The sequence below is a fragment of the Anser anser genome (assembly GCF_964211835.1).
Source record: "Anser anser genome assembly, chromosome: 3".
Taxonomy (NCBI): domain Eukaryota; kingdom Metazoa; phylum Chordata; class Aves; order Anseriformes; family Anatidae; genus Anser; species Anser anser.
This window is the reverse complement of record NC_139722.1, coordinates 71,756,269-71,774,156: the sequence shown is the minus strand read 5'-3', so window position 1 is coordinate 71,774,156 and position 17,888 is coordinate 71,756,269. Positions and strand designations below refer to the sequence as shown.

Here is a 17,888-nt window from a genome sequence, read left to right as displayed (position 1 = left end):
TGAGAAACAGGGAGGAATAGGACAAAAAAACTTCATAAAAGGATGGAAATAAACTGAATAAAATAGATGAACAAGAGCAGGAAACAGCAGAAGCAACACGTCTATGTTAAACTTTATGTGTTTCCCTGTTTTTAACTTAAGAATGAAACATAAGCAGTGCTCTGAGATTCTGGAACAGAAACACCTTGTTTTCACAAACCCCATCTTATTGCCTGAAAAAGAATTAACTATGTTTCATAAAGAGTACTGCAAACAGGCTTTAGGTCTAACAAAGGCTGAGACCCAACTGGTATATTTGCCGGGCATCTGTGCGAAGGGTAACCTTCAAAGCATGAGGGGGGGGGGAAAAAATTTGAACAGCTTTCAAGTTTTGATCTGTATTTACTAGCTGTGCAACCTCTTGTTAAAAACATTTGATTTAAAGAATTATTCCATTCTGTTTATTCATTGTTCTCATTTATGAAAGTAAGTTTTGTAAGACACGAAGAAATTTGGTGGGCTTGTCTGAAACTGAAAAAGAGTATATTTTGTTTCATAGGATGTCTGTCACCCGTAACACCCTAGTATGCAAGAGCATCAAAGTTAAAGTGTTGCTGCGCAATCAACTGTCACTCAGTACTGTTTCTTTACCACAAGAATTACACCAACTCCTCTACTGCATATTATTCAACTTCTGATGTCAGAGCTTGGTGTCACAAAGTTGCATGGTTAACTTAAGAAGATTTAAGTGAAGTTTAAAGCTATACAAGATACTGCACCACTATGCACAACTAAAGATTTGCTTTGGATAAAGCAAACCATTACGGAAGTGACAGAAATTCACCTTTTCTGTAATGGCAAGAACTCTCCCCGAACAGCTTGCGGATGACAGCAGGCCTGCCTCAGCCGCAGCAAAGGGTACAGAATGGATGTCACGGTCCTTCTATCTAGGCTGCTAAGCTTAAGAGTCCAATCTGAAATCTTCCTGAGTTTTGCCAATGCATCCTGGCAGCACACCTCGTGCTGGCGATGATAGAAGTGTCTCTCCACAGGAGAAAAGTGAAGCCAGTGTACGTTTTCTGTCTGAGGCGGGATTTGAATCTGCAATTAAAAGAAGAAAAGTAATTTGCAAATAAAACTGTTGATAAATCTTCTTCAAGAATTTTAAAACCAAAACCTCTCTCTTACTTGGTCAATCACATCTTTCTTTGCTGATCTCCACATTATCTTGGCAATTAAACTGTAGAGAGGACGGGGATTTTTCCTACAATAAGGTCGATATAAAAGCTGGTCCCACCAATGTTTGACCCAGTAAGGATCAATGCCAAGAAAAAGAACCAATCCATACAGATCTGCCAAGAAAAGAAAATGTTACAGTGCAACGTTTTTGTTTTAATACTTCAGTATATGCCTCCAAAAAAAAAAAGTTAGCTTTCACAGAAACGTTACCATATGTAAAGCAAAGACATTTGAGCGATTATCTTTTCCATTGGTTTTCTGGTCATTCCTTCACAAAAACAGCTAACTGGAGGCAGAGGACTGCGTGAAGGGAAGGAAGAGTCTCTCCTTTAGTTACGTGTTGATTTTTATTGAACTTGCTGGAATATTGGAAAGTGTCTCTCAACCAGCTGATTTCAAGTTTAGCAGAACAAACTGGTGAATTTAAACCTACTCAAAGCAGGGGTGAGAGGCAGAAATTATATGATTGCATATGGTTAGCTGGGTCTGCCAGGTTTTTCTACAATAATATTGCTCAGTGTCATTACTTTACAGCCTGCTGGGCACCTTCTGTTGCCCACTATCCTAAAAGTGGCTGCAATTCAGAAGACTTTCACTTTTCTACTACAGCAGAAGAAATTAACGAAACCCACTATTCTTGTTTTCTTACCTTGAGAGAACATAGCTTGCCAATTCAGATTAATTTGGGCGCCCACCATCTTGAGGGACAAAATTTAAGGACATACTAACTTTAAGCTTGTACTCAGACTACAGAAGCACATGTTTAAATGCCTCATACGGACAAGGCAGAAATAGATATATGATGATACCCTCAAGTTCTTGAAGACCTGGTGGCTACATTCCCTACTCTGTTAGTTTTATGATAATTCAGCTGAGAGCCATAAGACATTCATCACATACATCACAGACCAGGGGACTTGCAAAGTCAGAATATCTCATGAATTCAGAGCAAAATTAGCAGACATTTTAAGTGCTTCAAACCCACCACCTAATTATCAGGACAAGGAAAACCCACAGCTGACACTGCTGCATAAAATCTCACCTTCTAATCCTCGCTGCACAGGAGTACCACTGACACACCAGCGATTGATTCCACTTAAACGGAGTGCCATTTCAGCAGCCTAGCAAAACAAGATACAATCAATGCCAGGAAAGGAAAAGAGCGGAACACAGTGTGAAGACATGGGGACTTTTGTTTTATTTTTTATTTATTTATTTTTTTAAGTCTGAACACCTTTTAGTTTGAAAGTTCAACAGACCTTTAGGCAACATTGGTACAATACATTACAAAAACATGTACAAAGTTACTGAGAGCTATTTTTAAGGTAACCAAAAGCTGATAAAAGCCATTTTCCACTTCCAAGCAATCAAGTGCAATCAAATGTTCGCAAGAGGCAGAGAGTTAGCAAAAGAAACGTATACAGAATGAATATTAAGGCCTATGAACCATGATGTAAGTAGCATTTTTGTCTTCCTGTCTTGGGCAAAGAGATTGGAAGAACATTAATTAAAATTATCTCCCTTTGCACACCTAGAGTTTCCAGAGACACTACAGACTATTTTAACTTCTGGATCCAGGGGACATATCTATGCCTCTGAACCATGTCACTGAACAGGCTAGTGTTTTGTTTGAAACTATCAAATACTATATACAACATGATGACCTAGTTGTTTAAGCTGTCAGTACAGATTATGTTAAGTATTTTTTGAGCTGAATATATTTCACAGTCGGCTAAAATTCCAACAGGAGAAACATTTAATAGTACTATCTCCAACAGAAAATTCACTTCTACAGAGCAAGCTACAAGGACAAATGACCTAAGCTCACTGAATGTTAAGAGCAGGGGGAGTCTTATTTAATTATTTACAATAAGCTTGTCAAAACCTTTTGAAATTAAATAAATGCATGAGTGGGAATATTATACCTTTGCAGTAGTACATTCAACCATTTGTGCTTCATCAAGGCAGATCCTCCACCACTCCACTGCTACTAAGGGGCTTGGGATGGCCATGTACCGCTTCTGGTTCCTGAAACGGCGCCCATCTTCGCTGTTGCTGTGGGGTATGTCTACATAGTTCAGTTCAGTGCGGAGGACGTCGTACGTGGTGATAACCACCTCCTGCTCTGCCAGCATGTGCGGCTGCAAGAAGCCATGCTTCTTCACACCTTGATACACCTACATGGATTTGTATTCAATAGCGCATTAGCAAAGAATTAAGGTAAGAGGCATTTCAGTAAAAATGCAAATATACCATATATATCACATATGGCTTAATACATGCATACTTTTAGATGTGGTCCTCATAAAATAGGAAATCATTCACAAAACCTGTATCCATGCACTACTATGGTCAGAAAATGTAAGTAATACAAAATACTAAATGAAATACATTGATGCAACTTCATGTATAATTATTTACGTCCGCACAAAACTTCAAATATTGATTTTGTTTCTCCTTTGAAGAAAAAAGAATTTTAGAACTTGCTACAACAGTTATGTGTAGCAACAGTGTAAGCAAGATTAAACATTCTGTTATGTTGTAAGAAGCAGCATTATGCCATTGTTACGTGCTCTCTCTTCTCTCATTTACTCTAGATGTATATTACCTTTCTCCTTTCAATCCTCTCCAAGAATTTAATGGAAGATTAGACAAAGACAGTAGCATGCAGCAAAATAAAATAGCTAAAAAACAGAAAGTGATACTCTGGGTAAATGTTTTATCTACAAAAAGTATCTCCACAGAGACTCATGACATAGAAAGAACACCCTAGTGAGAAACAGTTCCCTGTGCACCAACAGAATATTATAAATCATTCATACTGACATTTGTTGTAATATCAGAAGTAGTTTATCTCCCTCAACATTTTAAGTACAATCCTTTTGGAAACATGGAGCAGTTTATCAATAAAAATTTTATAAGCTAAACCAAACATTTTACTATATGCTTCCCTGTGATAGCATTTTATACCTAAAACACGGCTAATATGATGAGTCCCAATATACTCAGAATACCAAAGCACATCAAAATTTCAAATAATGTGTGGTATAGCAAACAATCAGTAAAATACGTTTATAAAAATAGAGTTTTGTCATCCCCAGGATTTTTAGCTAAAAGCAATCATTACCAGAGCTATATAGTGATCAACTCTTTTTCCCCGTTTCTCATAAAAAACTTATTTCTCTTGCTCCCCATTTATCTCAGGAACGATCTTCAAAATTACACGCATCCATTGCTTACTACATTTTTTTTTTTTTTTTTAAGAAAATCATTGGCTACTTCTTACCATTCACCTAGAACTGTATATTAATCCCAGCATTAAAATAGGTATGATTTTCTTCTCACGGATACAGGAATATCCCCATCTTTTTAGAAAACATCTAAATTCTAGTCTCATCTTCAAACAGCTAATATTCTTCTATGTCTCTCTCATTCTGTGATTATATAAACATTCTAATCAAGACAGTCTATTCTTATCTGAAGTTGTCTACAAATGCTTGTTTTTAATCACTTCAGATACCCAATCCCTCAGGGTAACAAACTTTAATGCTCTCTTAATTCAAGCAATAATTAGAAATACCAAAATGGAGGTGATGATATACAACCTCATTTGATTTTCCCCCTATTTAGCCCTTGATCTGTTTAATTTTCACTGTTAAAATTGTTATTTTCATTGTTACTGTATTTTTTACTCCAGTAATCTTCTTGCTCTACATTTCTGCATATGGCAACGAAGTTTTTGTCAACTGCAAGAAACTCCTGCAAAACATTTCTGTTCAGCCCCAGAACAAGAGAACTAAGCAAGTACAACCTGGTTAACGCACATGAACAAGGGAGAAAGAGAAGGAGACAGAGAAGGAGATTTAGAAAACAAAACACCAAAGCACAGAGCACACTCACTGAAGCAACTGTTAAGGAAAAATAGCTATTGAAGTCTAATGATCTCTTCGAAGCATTTGTGAACAGATTTTCTGGAGGTTTGTAACTTGGCCAAGTTTTGGTTGTTTCCACAGCAGCAGGAAAAGACAACCTGCTACAAAGCAAGACCTACTGATAAATACTAATTCCTTGTTCTATTACACAAAATCTGTAGAATTTCCCACAGGTTATGAGCAGTTGAAAGAATAAAAAACATCATTCACATGCAATGCAAAATCTGTTAACGTGGGAAAGTCGTTCTTTGAAGTGTCTGCATTCATTTCATTTTAAGTTTACAGAAAAAAAAACTTTTCATTTGAAACAGCACTGAAAGCCATTCTGGATGACTTACAGTTGGCAGTTAAAAGAAAATGTAAACAGTGTCTTAGAATGGAACGTGTCACAGTTTTAAAGTACTGACATTCAGTATTTAAGCTGTTCTACTGTTACCACGTAAATCTATTTCTGACAGTTTTCATCAAAGCTGGTATAAAACTTGGACTAGGTCCCATGAAAACTGTGCAAGCTACTCATTTGTTAGCTGCTGCACTAAAGCTAGTTATCTAAACTAGTTAGACTACTCACACACACAACTTACTGGAGGTCTAGAATTCATTTGTACATTGGACTTCCATGAAGGATAACTGAAGATATCAGATATATTCTTGGTTGTGAAGATTCTTCTTTTTATCAACTTACTTACCCTTCTTCAAAATATAAGGGATCTAAGGATCTCAAAGCACCTTACCATTACAAAAGTTTTTGCTCATTAAAACTACAAAGGACAAGACTTGACTACATTATGAATCATCAAATGGTCTGGGTTGGAAGGGACCTTAGAGATCATCTAGTTCAGACAAATAATTGAATTGAAATAAATTCAGTTTAATAAAAGACAATGCTTACCCTTGAATACTGTCATAGCTATATTAAAAAAAAATCCTGTACAGTCATAATTACTGTATGTCTAATTATGTTTATTTCAATGACTGAGAAATCAAGAGGATGATACAAGGTCTCCAGACAAGCAACATCCTAATCCGTATGTCAGACATTCTAGAGAAGCGCCCAAGATATAACGGTGTTATTTTAAGCAAACTTGAAGGCTCAAGACTTCTTTAAAGCCTGAGAAAGAGAATTCAAAAGTATACTCTTTACCTACCAAAATATGTTTTTATCTAGAACGAAGTGAGAAGCACCTGTCAGGAAGCTGCCTGCATGCAAGTATACAGTGAGAGTTGATACTGCTCAAACACCTATAGTTAGGCCTTCCTAAGTTCCTCGGTAATCTTTTGGAAAAAACATACATTCAGCATTCCCTCTTAGAAGTCACGCTTTGTTGCTACTACTCAAGATTTGCTTCCATGGGATAAGAATATCTAGTTCACTGTATTGTCTCCCAGTGATCAACTAATAATGAAAAAATGAAGAACTAAGTGCAGACATCTTTCAGGAAAAGAAATGCACCACTTGTTGCCAAAACAGACATGATGGTCTAACAGCAAGGAATACAGAATTCCAACATAGACAAAGAAACCTCTGAACTTCACGATACAGAGTCAGACAGAAAGCCCCAAGCCTTGATAAAGTAACTGTGCAGAAGATGAGCATACGTAATCTTACCAGAACTCGAAGAGATGATGATCTCACATGCCTGTTGATCTCATCTACCCACTGATGACAAATAGAACTTGGAGAAATTATCAGAGTTGCTCCTGTGGAAACTGGTTTCATTGCCACAAGGCAGTGGGGACAGTAAAAGGGCTTGATCTTCAAGTTTTCCTCTTTGTAGTTTACACATTCCGCGTGCTGCCATAAAGAACACTTCAGGCACTGCACACGAGCTTTATAGTCGACCAATCCAAGCTCACCACAGATGCATTCAAAACGATATTCAGAGGTATTAAATGGAAATACAGAACTTGCATGCTGCACACTACTGCTGGCATGTTCTTGGGAATGTGAGGATCGGTCCTTTGGAATTTCCTGTTTGACTTCAGCTTTACTTTTAGAAACATCAAGATCAGGATGACTGCTAATATCACTGGAAACAAGGAGGCTGCCATGCAAGTCAAGAGACTTTGGGACCACAGCTTCCTGCTGAACATCACTCTCTTTGACAGAGTTCTCGTGATCTACTTCAGATTTCTTGCTGTTTTTCCTAGTTGCACAATAATCATGTTCTTCTGTGGCGATATCTACTCGTAAAGGGATTTTAAGCACATTTTCAGAAGTGACATCACTATTTTTTGATTCTTTGGTTTGAGTATTAGCATCAGTCAACTGCTTCTTCTGAATCCTTCCTGAAGTCCTTGCTATCTACAAAGTAAAATTAAACAAGATTGTCAGACTTTCTCCTTACCTTTTTTTCTTCCTTTGGAAGGAAGGCTTTAACATCAAGACATAAATATTAACATTCTATATAAATCTGTGATTTGACAATTTAGTTAATGCTTACCAGTGTTTACCACACAACTCCATTGTGAGAACAATATATCTGCCAGCCCCTACAGCAGTATTTTAAAAGACTTATGCCAAATGCAGTTAATGTTTTAGCCCCATATTTAAACTACTTACAATTTCTGCTTCTTTGTCTATGGATTTCAAAACAAATGGTGCTTTTATTTTTTTATATTTATTTTTTTTTTTTTTTATAAATAGCCAGTATCACAGAACTGGGTCACACAGACAAGTTGGTTGATAGCAGTATGCAACAGGGTAGAAAGATCTGCCTTTGCAGCATTCTTTGAAGTAGCTATCGAAGCAAGTTTTACCTGTTCTTTGGTTCTTTCTCGTCTCTTCTGTTCCTTGTAATTCTTTCCTAGCTTGAAAGACCCAGCCAGACCATGTCCTTTGACTTGTTCCACTACTTGTTCTGCAATCAGTTTTTCTACAGTTCTTTTGAGAAGACGTTTATTTCTCTGTATGTCATACCTATAGACAGCACTGATATACTTAAATATTGCAATAATGGATGCTCCTTTCTTCACATTCATCTCCTTTACAGCTGCTAATACCATCACTCGTAAGCCTGTATGTATAATCAAAGCAGAAAAAAAAACCTACAGCTCAGATAAAGTGAAGAACACATATTAAAGGAACTCTGAACACTGTCTGTGATTATCTAAAAAAATGCAAAGTGTGTACAGGCAGCAGTTTTGAGAATGCTTTACTTGAGGTAGTTTTACAAATCACTTTTTTTCAGATGAGACATGCATATTTCAATACTGAGTAACCACAGAAATAATTACCTCTTAATTTTCTTACTGAAGTTTAGAAAGAAACTCTGTATTCCAGTTTCATGAATAAACTCTTACAAAATGACCTCCAGGTACACATAACTCTGTAGCAGGCATCAGAGTTGGCAACTTTACTTTTAAACGTGGATGACCTGTTCACAGTACACAACCCTACACCAAAGTACTCAGCAAAAGAACTACTTCATTCTGCAAAAGCACAGACTGGCCTTAAACTCACCATAAATGGTCAATGCAAGACTTATGCTAAAAGCAAAATGTATTAAAAAATTCATCAGAAACACTTACTGGGATACTGTATTTTTTCTTTCAATTTCAGCTCCATTTCCCTCGTTTTTTTCTTTTTATTTCCTTCTAAAGGTTGAGGTGGAACAAAGAAGTTCACAAGCTTACCCTAAGGCAGACAACATTAAATAGTGTTATCAGCTCACATCTTTTCACAGCAATTCTGAACTTAATCTTTTCACATTTGAAAAAAGCTTGAACTGCTATAGAAGTGTGCACGCTTACAGAGCACTGATCCCACTAATTTGCTCAGTTTATTCTAAGTAGGCAGAATGATAACTCATTTGGTTCAGTTTCTTGGCAAATGGTGTTCAACACCCTACACTGAAAAAGAAAAGCAGCCCAGCAAGCCCCTCAGGGTCTCTGTGACTTCAGAACTAAGTTGCAGGAATCTATAGCTGTAACTGATAGAGGTTACTGATGGGGAAGGGTAGAAGGAGAGGAAAATACATATCGTATATACAGCCAGAAAGACAAAAAAAGATAAGCAATACAACTTGTCTAATAGATGTTTGATACTCATTAATAGAATTAAGTGAAGGGGAGAATGATTTCTGACTTAGCAGACTAAATTATAAATTTATACACACTTGGATTGTGTGGAAACAATAGCCTATTGTGTGGAAAAAATAGCCTATTAATAGTGCAGTTGCCTGCTAGTCCCCTTCAACAATGGGGAATGGTATCAAATGCCACTCATGCAATCTACTCCACTATTTATGTCATCAAGTATTACATAGTAAAAAGCTAAAGTTTTTACTGTACTTTAATCCAGCTTTGATTCTGGATTAATATAAAATAAAGTAATAAATTTACGAGATAAAACACATTTCATTAATCTGAAAAGTAATTTCCTCATATTAAATCTTACCCTAGTTGTCTCACCTCAGGTAATGTCAGATCATCTTGCTTAATGTCTTGTCGGGTGTGAGTCAGAATAAGAGCCAACACTTCTACTGTTTTTCCAAGACCCATCTCATCTGCCAAAATACCTCCAGGCCACTGAGGTCCAGCACATGGATATTCACGGATAATACTAAAAAACAAGGACATTCCCAGTTGAAAATCAGTGATTTGACAGGTATGACAGAAGCATGCGTTCAGGAACATACACACAGCACAGTGTCAGCAAAGCAAGGGGTAGTATCTTTTATCAGATACGCTGAGCTTGCAAGCTTTCTGAGCGTTCAAACCTGATCAAGGTGAATGTGTATGGCAAAAGGTTACTCCCACACCCCTGCCACAATAGATTTTGCTTTGCTAACCTTAGCATATTACAACATTAGTCTCCAAAAAAAATATATTTATATTCGCATTCTGAAAATTATATATACACATCAGAAAAAAAGCATACTAGCAAAAGATTCTATTCTAAACAAATTCATGAGAAAAGTGAAACTGAGATAATAAATGCATTAATAAAAAGCCTTATGCTGCCTCCTTCCTTTAGCTTTTAAAAACATTGGAAGAACAGGTTGAAGCCTCCAGCGTTCTAATTTAAAAAGAATGTTAATCTTATAACCACAAACTTGCATCAAATACAAGCACCTTTAAGAACTGTCTTCAACTCCAGATTTACTTATTTTCCCATGTATTATATACTCCAATTTGCCCTTTCTTTAAAATCAAATATATCATTGTTCTAAGTCTTTAGTTGTTAACTGAAAAGCTACAATTATGGATTATCTTGTATTCTCCAGGTAAAAGCTGCCAATAAGGTTTTTCACAAAGAACAGCTTTAAGGTATTCTCTAAAGAGGTGACCATAGAAACGTACCAGCCAGTAAATGGATTATAGTAGATTTTCACTCCATCCAGAGTGATGACCTCTCGCCATAAGAAGTGCAGTGCATTTTCTACGGAGAAAGAGGTCATGATACTATTACAAGGTTTCTCTATAAACAGTACTTAGAACAGTACTTAGAATTGCTTAGCTTTATTGTGACACTTAAATAAAAGAAGCAGACATTTACCTCCACCACGCTTCATGACCAACATGCTGTATCACCTGCTGATCAGCAAAGCATATTTATTTTCTCATTTAGTGCACTAACCAAGCAACAGCTTTTATAAAAATAGTAATGAAATACATAACAAACCTTCTGATCAAACAGTAAGAAAACATTATGCTGACAATACAACGCCACTTTCCTCAGTTATACAAGTTTTCCAGGCCCATATACTTGCCACTGCTTGGAGTGCCTGTGAAGTTCTCTCGGTGAAGCATCCAATTCACAGCCTCGCTTTGGTACGGCCTCAGAATGGGAATTAAGGCAGGATGCTGCACATCCTCTCTCAGCAATTGGATATCCTGCTGATGGGTATGCCTTACAAAGTCGTAAAGCTCTTCGATATTTTGGCGCTCAAGTTCCATGTCAGATTCTTCTTCATCTTCCTCCAGCACATCTGTATACACCCAGTCATTCAAGAGATGCATTATCAATCAATTTTTGTCAACATTTCAGTAAGTTCTGCTGAAACATACTTAAGATGTGAAAGCAAACAAAGCAAAACATCATTAAGACACATGTCACAACTGCACCTGACTCAGCTACCAGCAGTAGGAAACAAAGAACACTTTCCTAATGCTAACATTAATATTCTACAGCCATCACGGAAATGGATATAATTGGAAAAGCTCTTCCTTCAGAATTTAGGCACAGAATGACCAGGTCTTATTTATGCAATAAATACCTTCCACTAAATATTTCCAGCTCATACAGAATCACAGATAACTCATTTCAGTTTCAAATGTTCACATGGGTTGATCAACTTAGAGAAAGGGGAAAACCACAGTAGGTTGTAAAAGGATTTGTTCATTTTTCATGAAATAAAGTCCTTCTTGATATAAAAACATACTGAAGAGATTTTCTGGTTGTTTTTAATAAGTTTTCATGTTACTTTTAAATTATTCGTCTGGCTATAAAAATAGAAGCGTAGAAGTGTAACAACATGGAATTCCCATCGTTTGCATCACTGCAAGAAATCAGACAACTCATACTTCAGAGGTTATAATGCTACCTCAAGAGAAGTATGTACCCTCTAGGAGACTTAGGAAAGAAGACCTTGTACATATATATTTTCCATGACATTTGGATATATTGACATACATAGAACTTAAGCACTGTAGAATAACTATTCATGAAAAATTAAAGGGTCAGTATTTTAGGACGCTGAAGTAAGATGAGGCAACAAAAGACTTTTGACAGTGTTTTAGGTATCAAATAAAATCAGTACTAATAAAGTGTAAGAACAACTGTACAACTCTACAGTTCAAAGAAAGATACTAACCCTAGCTAGTATTGGAGAGAAAGCCACCTTGCAGCATTTTTCTCAGAAAACCAAAATTAAGAAGCAATTCAAGCCTGACATAATCAGCATAAAGTGACCTTTAAGGTACATTTAAAACCATAACATCATACCGAAAAAAAGAAAAAAACGATATTGGGAGACACAACAATTAAATCAGAGTACCACTGTGACACCTCTCACTTAAAAAAAAAAAAGATATACCTGGCACAAACACCAGAGAAATATGGAAACTATTCCAAGGGATCCTCTCACAGTGATTCCTAACTTCATGGAACTGACAATGAAATTACCATGTTTGTGAAGTGTAACTTTGATCTTTTGCAGATTCATTAACACACCTATCCTACACTTGTTGTAACTTGATATGGAATCTCTGACGCAAAGGCTCAAAACCATCTACAAGAACATTAACAGGATGAGTATACAGCAGAAAACAAATATAAAAGCATTAGGAGAGAGAGGACATCTCCTTCATTTCTACATAACTTCACCAATGCAATTTTCTTTACAATTGCTTTACAGTATAAACCAAACAAAAAATCCGTTGCCATGGTTGTGTTAGGCACCAAACCAGGAATAAAACTTTTCCAAGTTTAATTCTTTTTTTTTTTTTTTTTAAACAGCTCCTAGGTAACTTGGGCAAATTACTGTAAATCTGTTCAAATAATTCACATGCATTAAAGAAATCTGCATTTACTCCCCAGAAGGTAAGGTCTCAAGCTTTTATGTGCCTCAGAGCCTTATCTGTAGAGAAGGAAAGCTATCATCTGTAATTTGTCCACAAGTTAATTAGCATATGATTAATGGTCAGATACTAATACAGAAAGTTTATTACCTAATAATATTACCTAAAAAAAAAGTTGATCTATACAGCAGGAATAACTTGCTATTTTCCTTTATATTTGAAACTACTGAAAAGAGACATTTTCAATAACAAAAAGTATTCATCAACATTCAACTGAACCAGATTACCTGGAATTATAAAACTATAGAACTTTTCCATGAGTTTTTGAATCAGCTGATTAGCTTTTTTGGGTCTTCCACCTCCATCACTGAGAAAATCGGGTTTACTAAGCCCAGCCTCCAGAAGGTAAATTCCAACCTATGAAAGGTTTAGAGTTAATCGTTTAATTATCAGAATGCTAAGAATATTATAAATAAAAGCACTGTAATTTTCATAGCCTTCTACATCGAAAAACCTTAGCTACCAAACTTTCAAAATTAACAGATGCAGACAGATATGATGAACCTTGCCAAGGTAACAGTAAGGAAGATACAGTATGTCACAGACAAAAGCTACCTTGATTCATTTGAGTAAAGTGTTAGTAATGGTGCAACAGTAAAAACAGTCTTAAGAAGAAAACACACCAAAAACATTTGCAAAAGGATGCAGAAACTATGTGTTTCATCACATTATAAAACTATATGACAGTCGCCAGACTTTGTCGTTCAGCAGTTTTTAATCTCCCAATTCCAACAAAAAAGAAATTTTAAAATGTAAAACAACAAAAATAGATATATGAATCAATACCTTTAAAGCTTGAGCCTCTGCAGGTCTTTGATAAAGGCCAATTATCTTTTTCTTTTGCAACCATCTCAAGCCTTCCAATATTTCACCACCTAAAGTTGGTTCCACCATAATAATCTGTTCATAAGCACCCAGGTATTCTTTTGCTTCATTACTGTACTCTTCTTCACTTCTTTTATGGATGCAGACCTGTAGGTGATCGTCAGAGTCTCCTCTCATCAAAGTAAAGCCCCTTTCATGGAATTCCTCAGCTAGAATTTGCTCAGAAGGATGACAAAGAGCAAATTCTCCCAACAAAGCTTTCCAGGACCCATCTGCACGGTACGGCAGGACGGTAATATTTAGCTGTACAGACACAGGAGTCAAGGTGGAATAAGAGTCGTCTTCGTCATTAACAGTAAAAAACTTAACAGACTTTGAACCAGTGTCTTCTTTTTGACTGAGATCCTCATCAGTGCTATCATCATTTATAACAATGAAGGACGAAGAGGAAGTGCTTGGGCCTGGAACATCATCCTCATTGGTCATTTCATCATCTAATGTTATCACCTCATTTCTCCGGTCTTCATGCATATTCCAGCAGAGCTGTTTTTTCTTCACATCGTCTATTTTTGATGGAGGTGCACGCTTTCGACGACTACTCATTTTGTCGTTTTTCTCAATGCTATTTTCAGACTCTGTGAGATAAATTTATATGTCAGTGATAAGTATTGCAAAATTAAATGTTCACACTGAAATTTGACTGTGCAGTTACTGCTAAACTTGCAAAGTTTTTGACACAGGCATATGCAATAAGAAATCTAACTCTTCACTAGGCAGTCTTACAGACCATCTCCTGTCCCTACGCAAAAGCCTTACGCAATGCAGGAAGTGAAGAATTTGTTTTGTACTATGGCTCATTCTGCCAGACAGTTACAGAGGGAGATCAACAGGAATGCTATATTTCACTACCGCTCAGAATGCTGTGGGACAGATATAAATGTAGACACACTGGAATCCCTCAAAGCCGGGGGTGGAGGGAGACAGCAAAAGAAACACTATAAACAAAAGTGCAGGATGTACCAGAGATTTGGAGGCGGGTGTGGGGAAGAGACATGCACAGTGCTCCTCCTTTTCTTTCAAAGCCTACATGGGAATGAAACTTTAAGCGAACTTAACAGAGGGCTAAGTCTGAATCTGCCACTACACAAAACATAGTTTTGAGACTAAGCTACCAAATTCTGACCTTAGAAGTCCCCAGTGACTGAACGCTTTATTTTCCCAGGAAGTTGTGCATCCTGTGGGCTGGATATACAAACTACTTGCAGAGGAGCCCTTACTTCTGGTCTCACTGAAATGCACGGTGGCAATCAGCAAACTAAATGCATTATCTTACTGATTTTGACTAACTACTAAGGTAATTCAAGATACCCCTCCAGCTCCTTACCAGAACCTGGGCAAGGAACAGATTTTATAGATAAAATACTAGAAAATAAAGTACACATGCTAAACAACACACATGAAGAAGCAAATCATGGAATATTAGACTTATCCAGAAAACTAATGACTACATACTCAGGACTACATGCTCATACTTAAATACTCGCATAAGCAGTTATTTTTAACGAAAACTATCTTTGACAGTTATATGGGTTCTTCTAAGGAGCTTAAACACAGCGATAGATTTCTTACCTCATATTATATTACAGCAGCTTCTTTGTCACCAAAGACGGGAAAATATTTACACATCCATACCAGTTCAGCTTCTGCACGCAGCTGTTAACGAAACACAGACACAACCGCTACCAAAACGCCGGAAGCCGAGAGGCAAACCTTCTGAGCTACTAATTCCAATATCCTAACGTTAAAGGGCTTGCGTGGGAAGAGGGCAAGATTCTTAGAACTGTGGATAACTTAAGAGTCTTGCAGGACACGGCAACCGGCCGGGTTCCTGCGTCGCCGGCTCCGCGTTCGCTCCCCCCCGCCTGAGGCCCGGGCCCCGCCGCTCCCCAGCCGTGGCCGGACCCCGGGCCGCGCTCCCGGGCAGGGGACGCTCCTCGGGACGGGGCTGCCCGAGCCGAGCCCCGCCGGGAGGAGGCGCTCCCCGCGGGGCCCACGGCTGGGAGGGGGCGGCCGGGCTCCCCCCGCGGCGCCGGCCCGAGGAGGGCAGCGGGGCCAACGGTCGCCAGCGGTGACCAACGGTTGTCAACGGTCGCCAACAGCCGCCCACGTACCGCAGGGGCTCGGACCCCGCCGACGTTCGGTGTGTGTGGGGGGAGGCGGCCCCCGGCCCGTAGCGCAGCGACAGCGACCACCCGGGCACGGCGATGCGCGCGCACCCGCCCCGGCCCAGCCGGCGACCAATGGGAGGCGAGGAAGCCACGGTTGTTCCCGCCCCCTTCCCCGCTAGCGTAACAAGGAGCGTGAGGGGGAATGGCGCAGCGCATGCGCAGTGCCTCCCTTGACGGGGTGAGGGGGCGGGGAAAGAGGGGGTTTCCCTCAGTGGGGCGGGGCTAAGGGTGGGGCAGGAGGGAGGGCGCGGCGTCGTTGGCGGTGTGCGCAGGCGCGGGGGGGGAGGCACCGCAAAGTACTTGAAGTGCTTTAAGGGCAGGAGTTTAAAGAGGGGGCTTCTCGGGAACTGTCACTGAATAAAGGCAGGATCAGCCGCATAGCTGCAAATAGCACGTCAGTACATAATGTGGAAGCACTTATCTTCGTGTGAAACACACAGATCCACACCTGGGGACTTGTATTATAACAGCTGTAAATAAATCAGAAAGCCATTAAAAAATGTTCTGTTTTTGTTTGTTTGTTTATTTTTCTTGTAGCAGCTATTTAGACCATTTGTTAGTCTTTACAGATAAAATCTTGGCAAAATTTTGTGGCTGGTTTTCCCCCGTTCTGAGCCACTCTGGAAAGGTGATGCTCCTGTGGTCCCAGAGGAGCTGCCCAGCGCTATGGCGTACGCCGCGTGGAAGGAAGCCCTCGGAGCGCTGGCACTGCTATGCTGGCGGTTTGTCTGTCTCAATTCCCAGTGCATGTCTTCCTATGTGACCATTCCTGTGTGAAAATTCACTTAAAAATTATCACTCAGTCCTATGTTAAAACTGTAAGTTACTGCAGAACAGAGATGAAATAGTAACTCCATACTCCCTGGTGTGCATTGGTAACAGGAATAACAGCAGCAGAGGGGATGAGGAGGGAACAAATCTGTTTGCTGGGCAGGTTCCTTGCAACAGCTGAAAATGTGTCTGTGCACCCTGTGGGTGTCAGGGCTGCACGTGGGTCCGTCAGGGCAGGGCCCGGCAGCCTATCCCATCCCCCTGGCCCACCAGGAGCAGGGCACTGGGAGCACTGGGGCAGCCCCAGCCCTGACACCGGGCACCGCCCTGGGGACAGGGACAGGCCAAGGCCAGGCTGGGACGTTAGCTTGCAGTGGGGCAGGGCTGTGGGGAGCTGAAGCCAGGCCCTGCTGCGGCCTTGCTGGGGCTGGGGCTGCCTGGGCTGATGTGGAGTCGTGGCCTTGGGGTGGGCAGGGACAGGCAGGGCTGGCGGTGCCCTCAGGGTGCTCTGTTGCTCTATGCACAGCTTTACTGCTGGGAAGTTCTCCAGCATCTGTGTGAAGAAATTGTGGAGGTGGCAGAAGAGCTTGTTTAGCTCCCTGTGTGAAGAAGGTCCTGCTAGTCCAAAAAGCCTAAGGCCAGGCTCAGATCACTGTGGGGGCGGCTCACCACGTTACCCATTCTGTGATCTCTAGCTGCGACAACGGTGTCCAACCCCATGAGCAATGTGTCTGAGCCTGCTCTTGCACAAGGCCTGTGCACTGCGGCAAGTGCTGCTGAGCTGGTGGCTTGAGAGCCACTTCTTTTTCTGTTTGTTTTTTACTAATTGCCTTTTGTTTCTGGATGTGCCTTTTGGGAGTTAGCTGTTGACTTAATGAGTAAGAGAGTGGGCAGTTCAAGTTTTCTGCTTCCCTAGGAATTTCTGCCACGTTTCACTCCCACATCCTGGCTTGCAGCCATATGCCTGGGTAGACAGCTCCCAGCAAGGGTTGACATCCAGGTTCATGTTGCAAGACGTGAGCATCAGATTTTCCCAGCCTGAAGAGGCTCTCTCCAATGATATGTGCCAGAGCAGTCAGGGGGCAACTCCCTTGATGGTTACTGAGGCACAGGGGTCATAAAAGTGATATGCAGTCAGCCTAGGGTGGGGAAGACTCTCCTGCGCAGGACCTCAGACATGGGACTCCTCACACAAGGGTTCTGCACCTGCTCTTGACAGGAAAGACAGAGATCCACCAGTGGCTGCTCTTCCTCCTCTGCTTGATGAGTCTGGGCTACACCAGTAGTGGGAAACAGGAAAGAAAAGGGAAGCCTGCTAACTGGAACAAAC

At 39.9% G+C, this 17,888-nt stretch overlaps 1 protein-coding gene across 1 annotated transcript in view; it reads right to left on the bottom strand.

The window, feature by feature from the left end:
* Positions 1-15,865, bottom strand: part of SHPRH (SNF2 histone linker PHD RING helicase) — a 43,315-nt gene extending 27,450 nt beyond the window's left edge. Inside the window, exons 1-14 of the mRNA XM_083828090.1 lie at positions 15,731-15,865; positions 15,189-15,272; positions 13,521-14,194; positions 12,962-13,091; positions 10,865-11,083; positions 10,455-10,533; positions 9,564-9,714; positions 8,682-8,787; positions 7,911-8,167; positions 6,760-7,455; positions 3,144-3,395; positions 2,261-2,339; positions 1,168-1,331; positions 824-1,080 (exon numbers count right to left, since the gene is read on the bottom strand). Of these exons, the coding sequence (XP_083684216.1) occupies positions 824-1,080; positions 1,168-1,331; positions 2,261-2,339; positions 3,144-3,395; positions 6,760-7,455; positions 7,911-8,167; positions 8,682-8,787; positions 9,564-9,714; positions 10,455-10,533; positions 10,865-11,083; positions 12,962-13,091; positions 13,521-14,162 (3,032 nt within the window). The 5' untranslated portion in view covers positions 14,163-14,194; positions 15,189-15,272; positions 15,731-15,865. The remainder of the gene's footprint in view (positions 1-823; positions 1,081-1,167; positions 1,332-2,260; positions 2,340-3,143; positions 3,396-6,759; positions 7,456-7,910; positions 8,168-8,681; positions 8,788-9,563; positions 9,715-10,454; positions 10,534-10,864; positions 11,084-12,961; positions 13,092-13,520; positions 14,195-15,188; positions 15,273-15,730) is intronic.
* Positions 15,866-17,888: the final 2,023 nt, after the last annotated feature.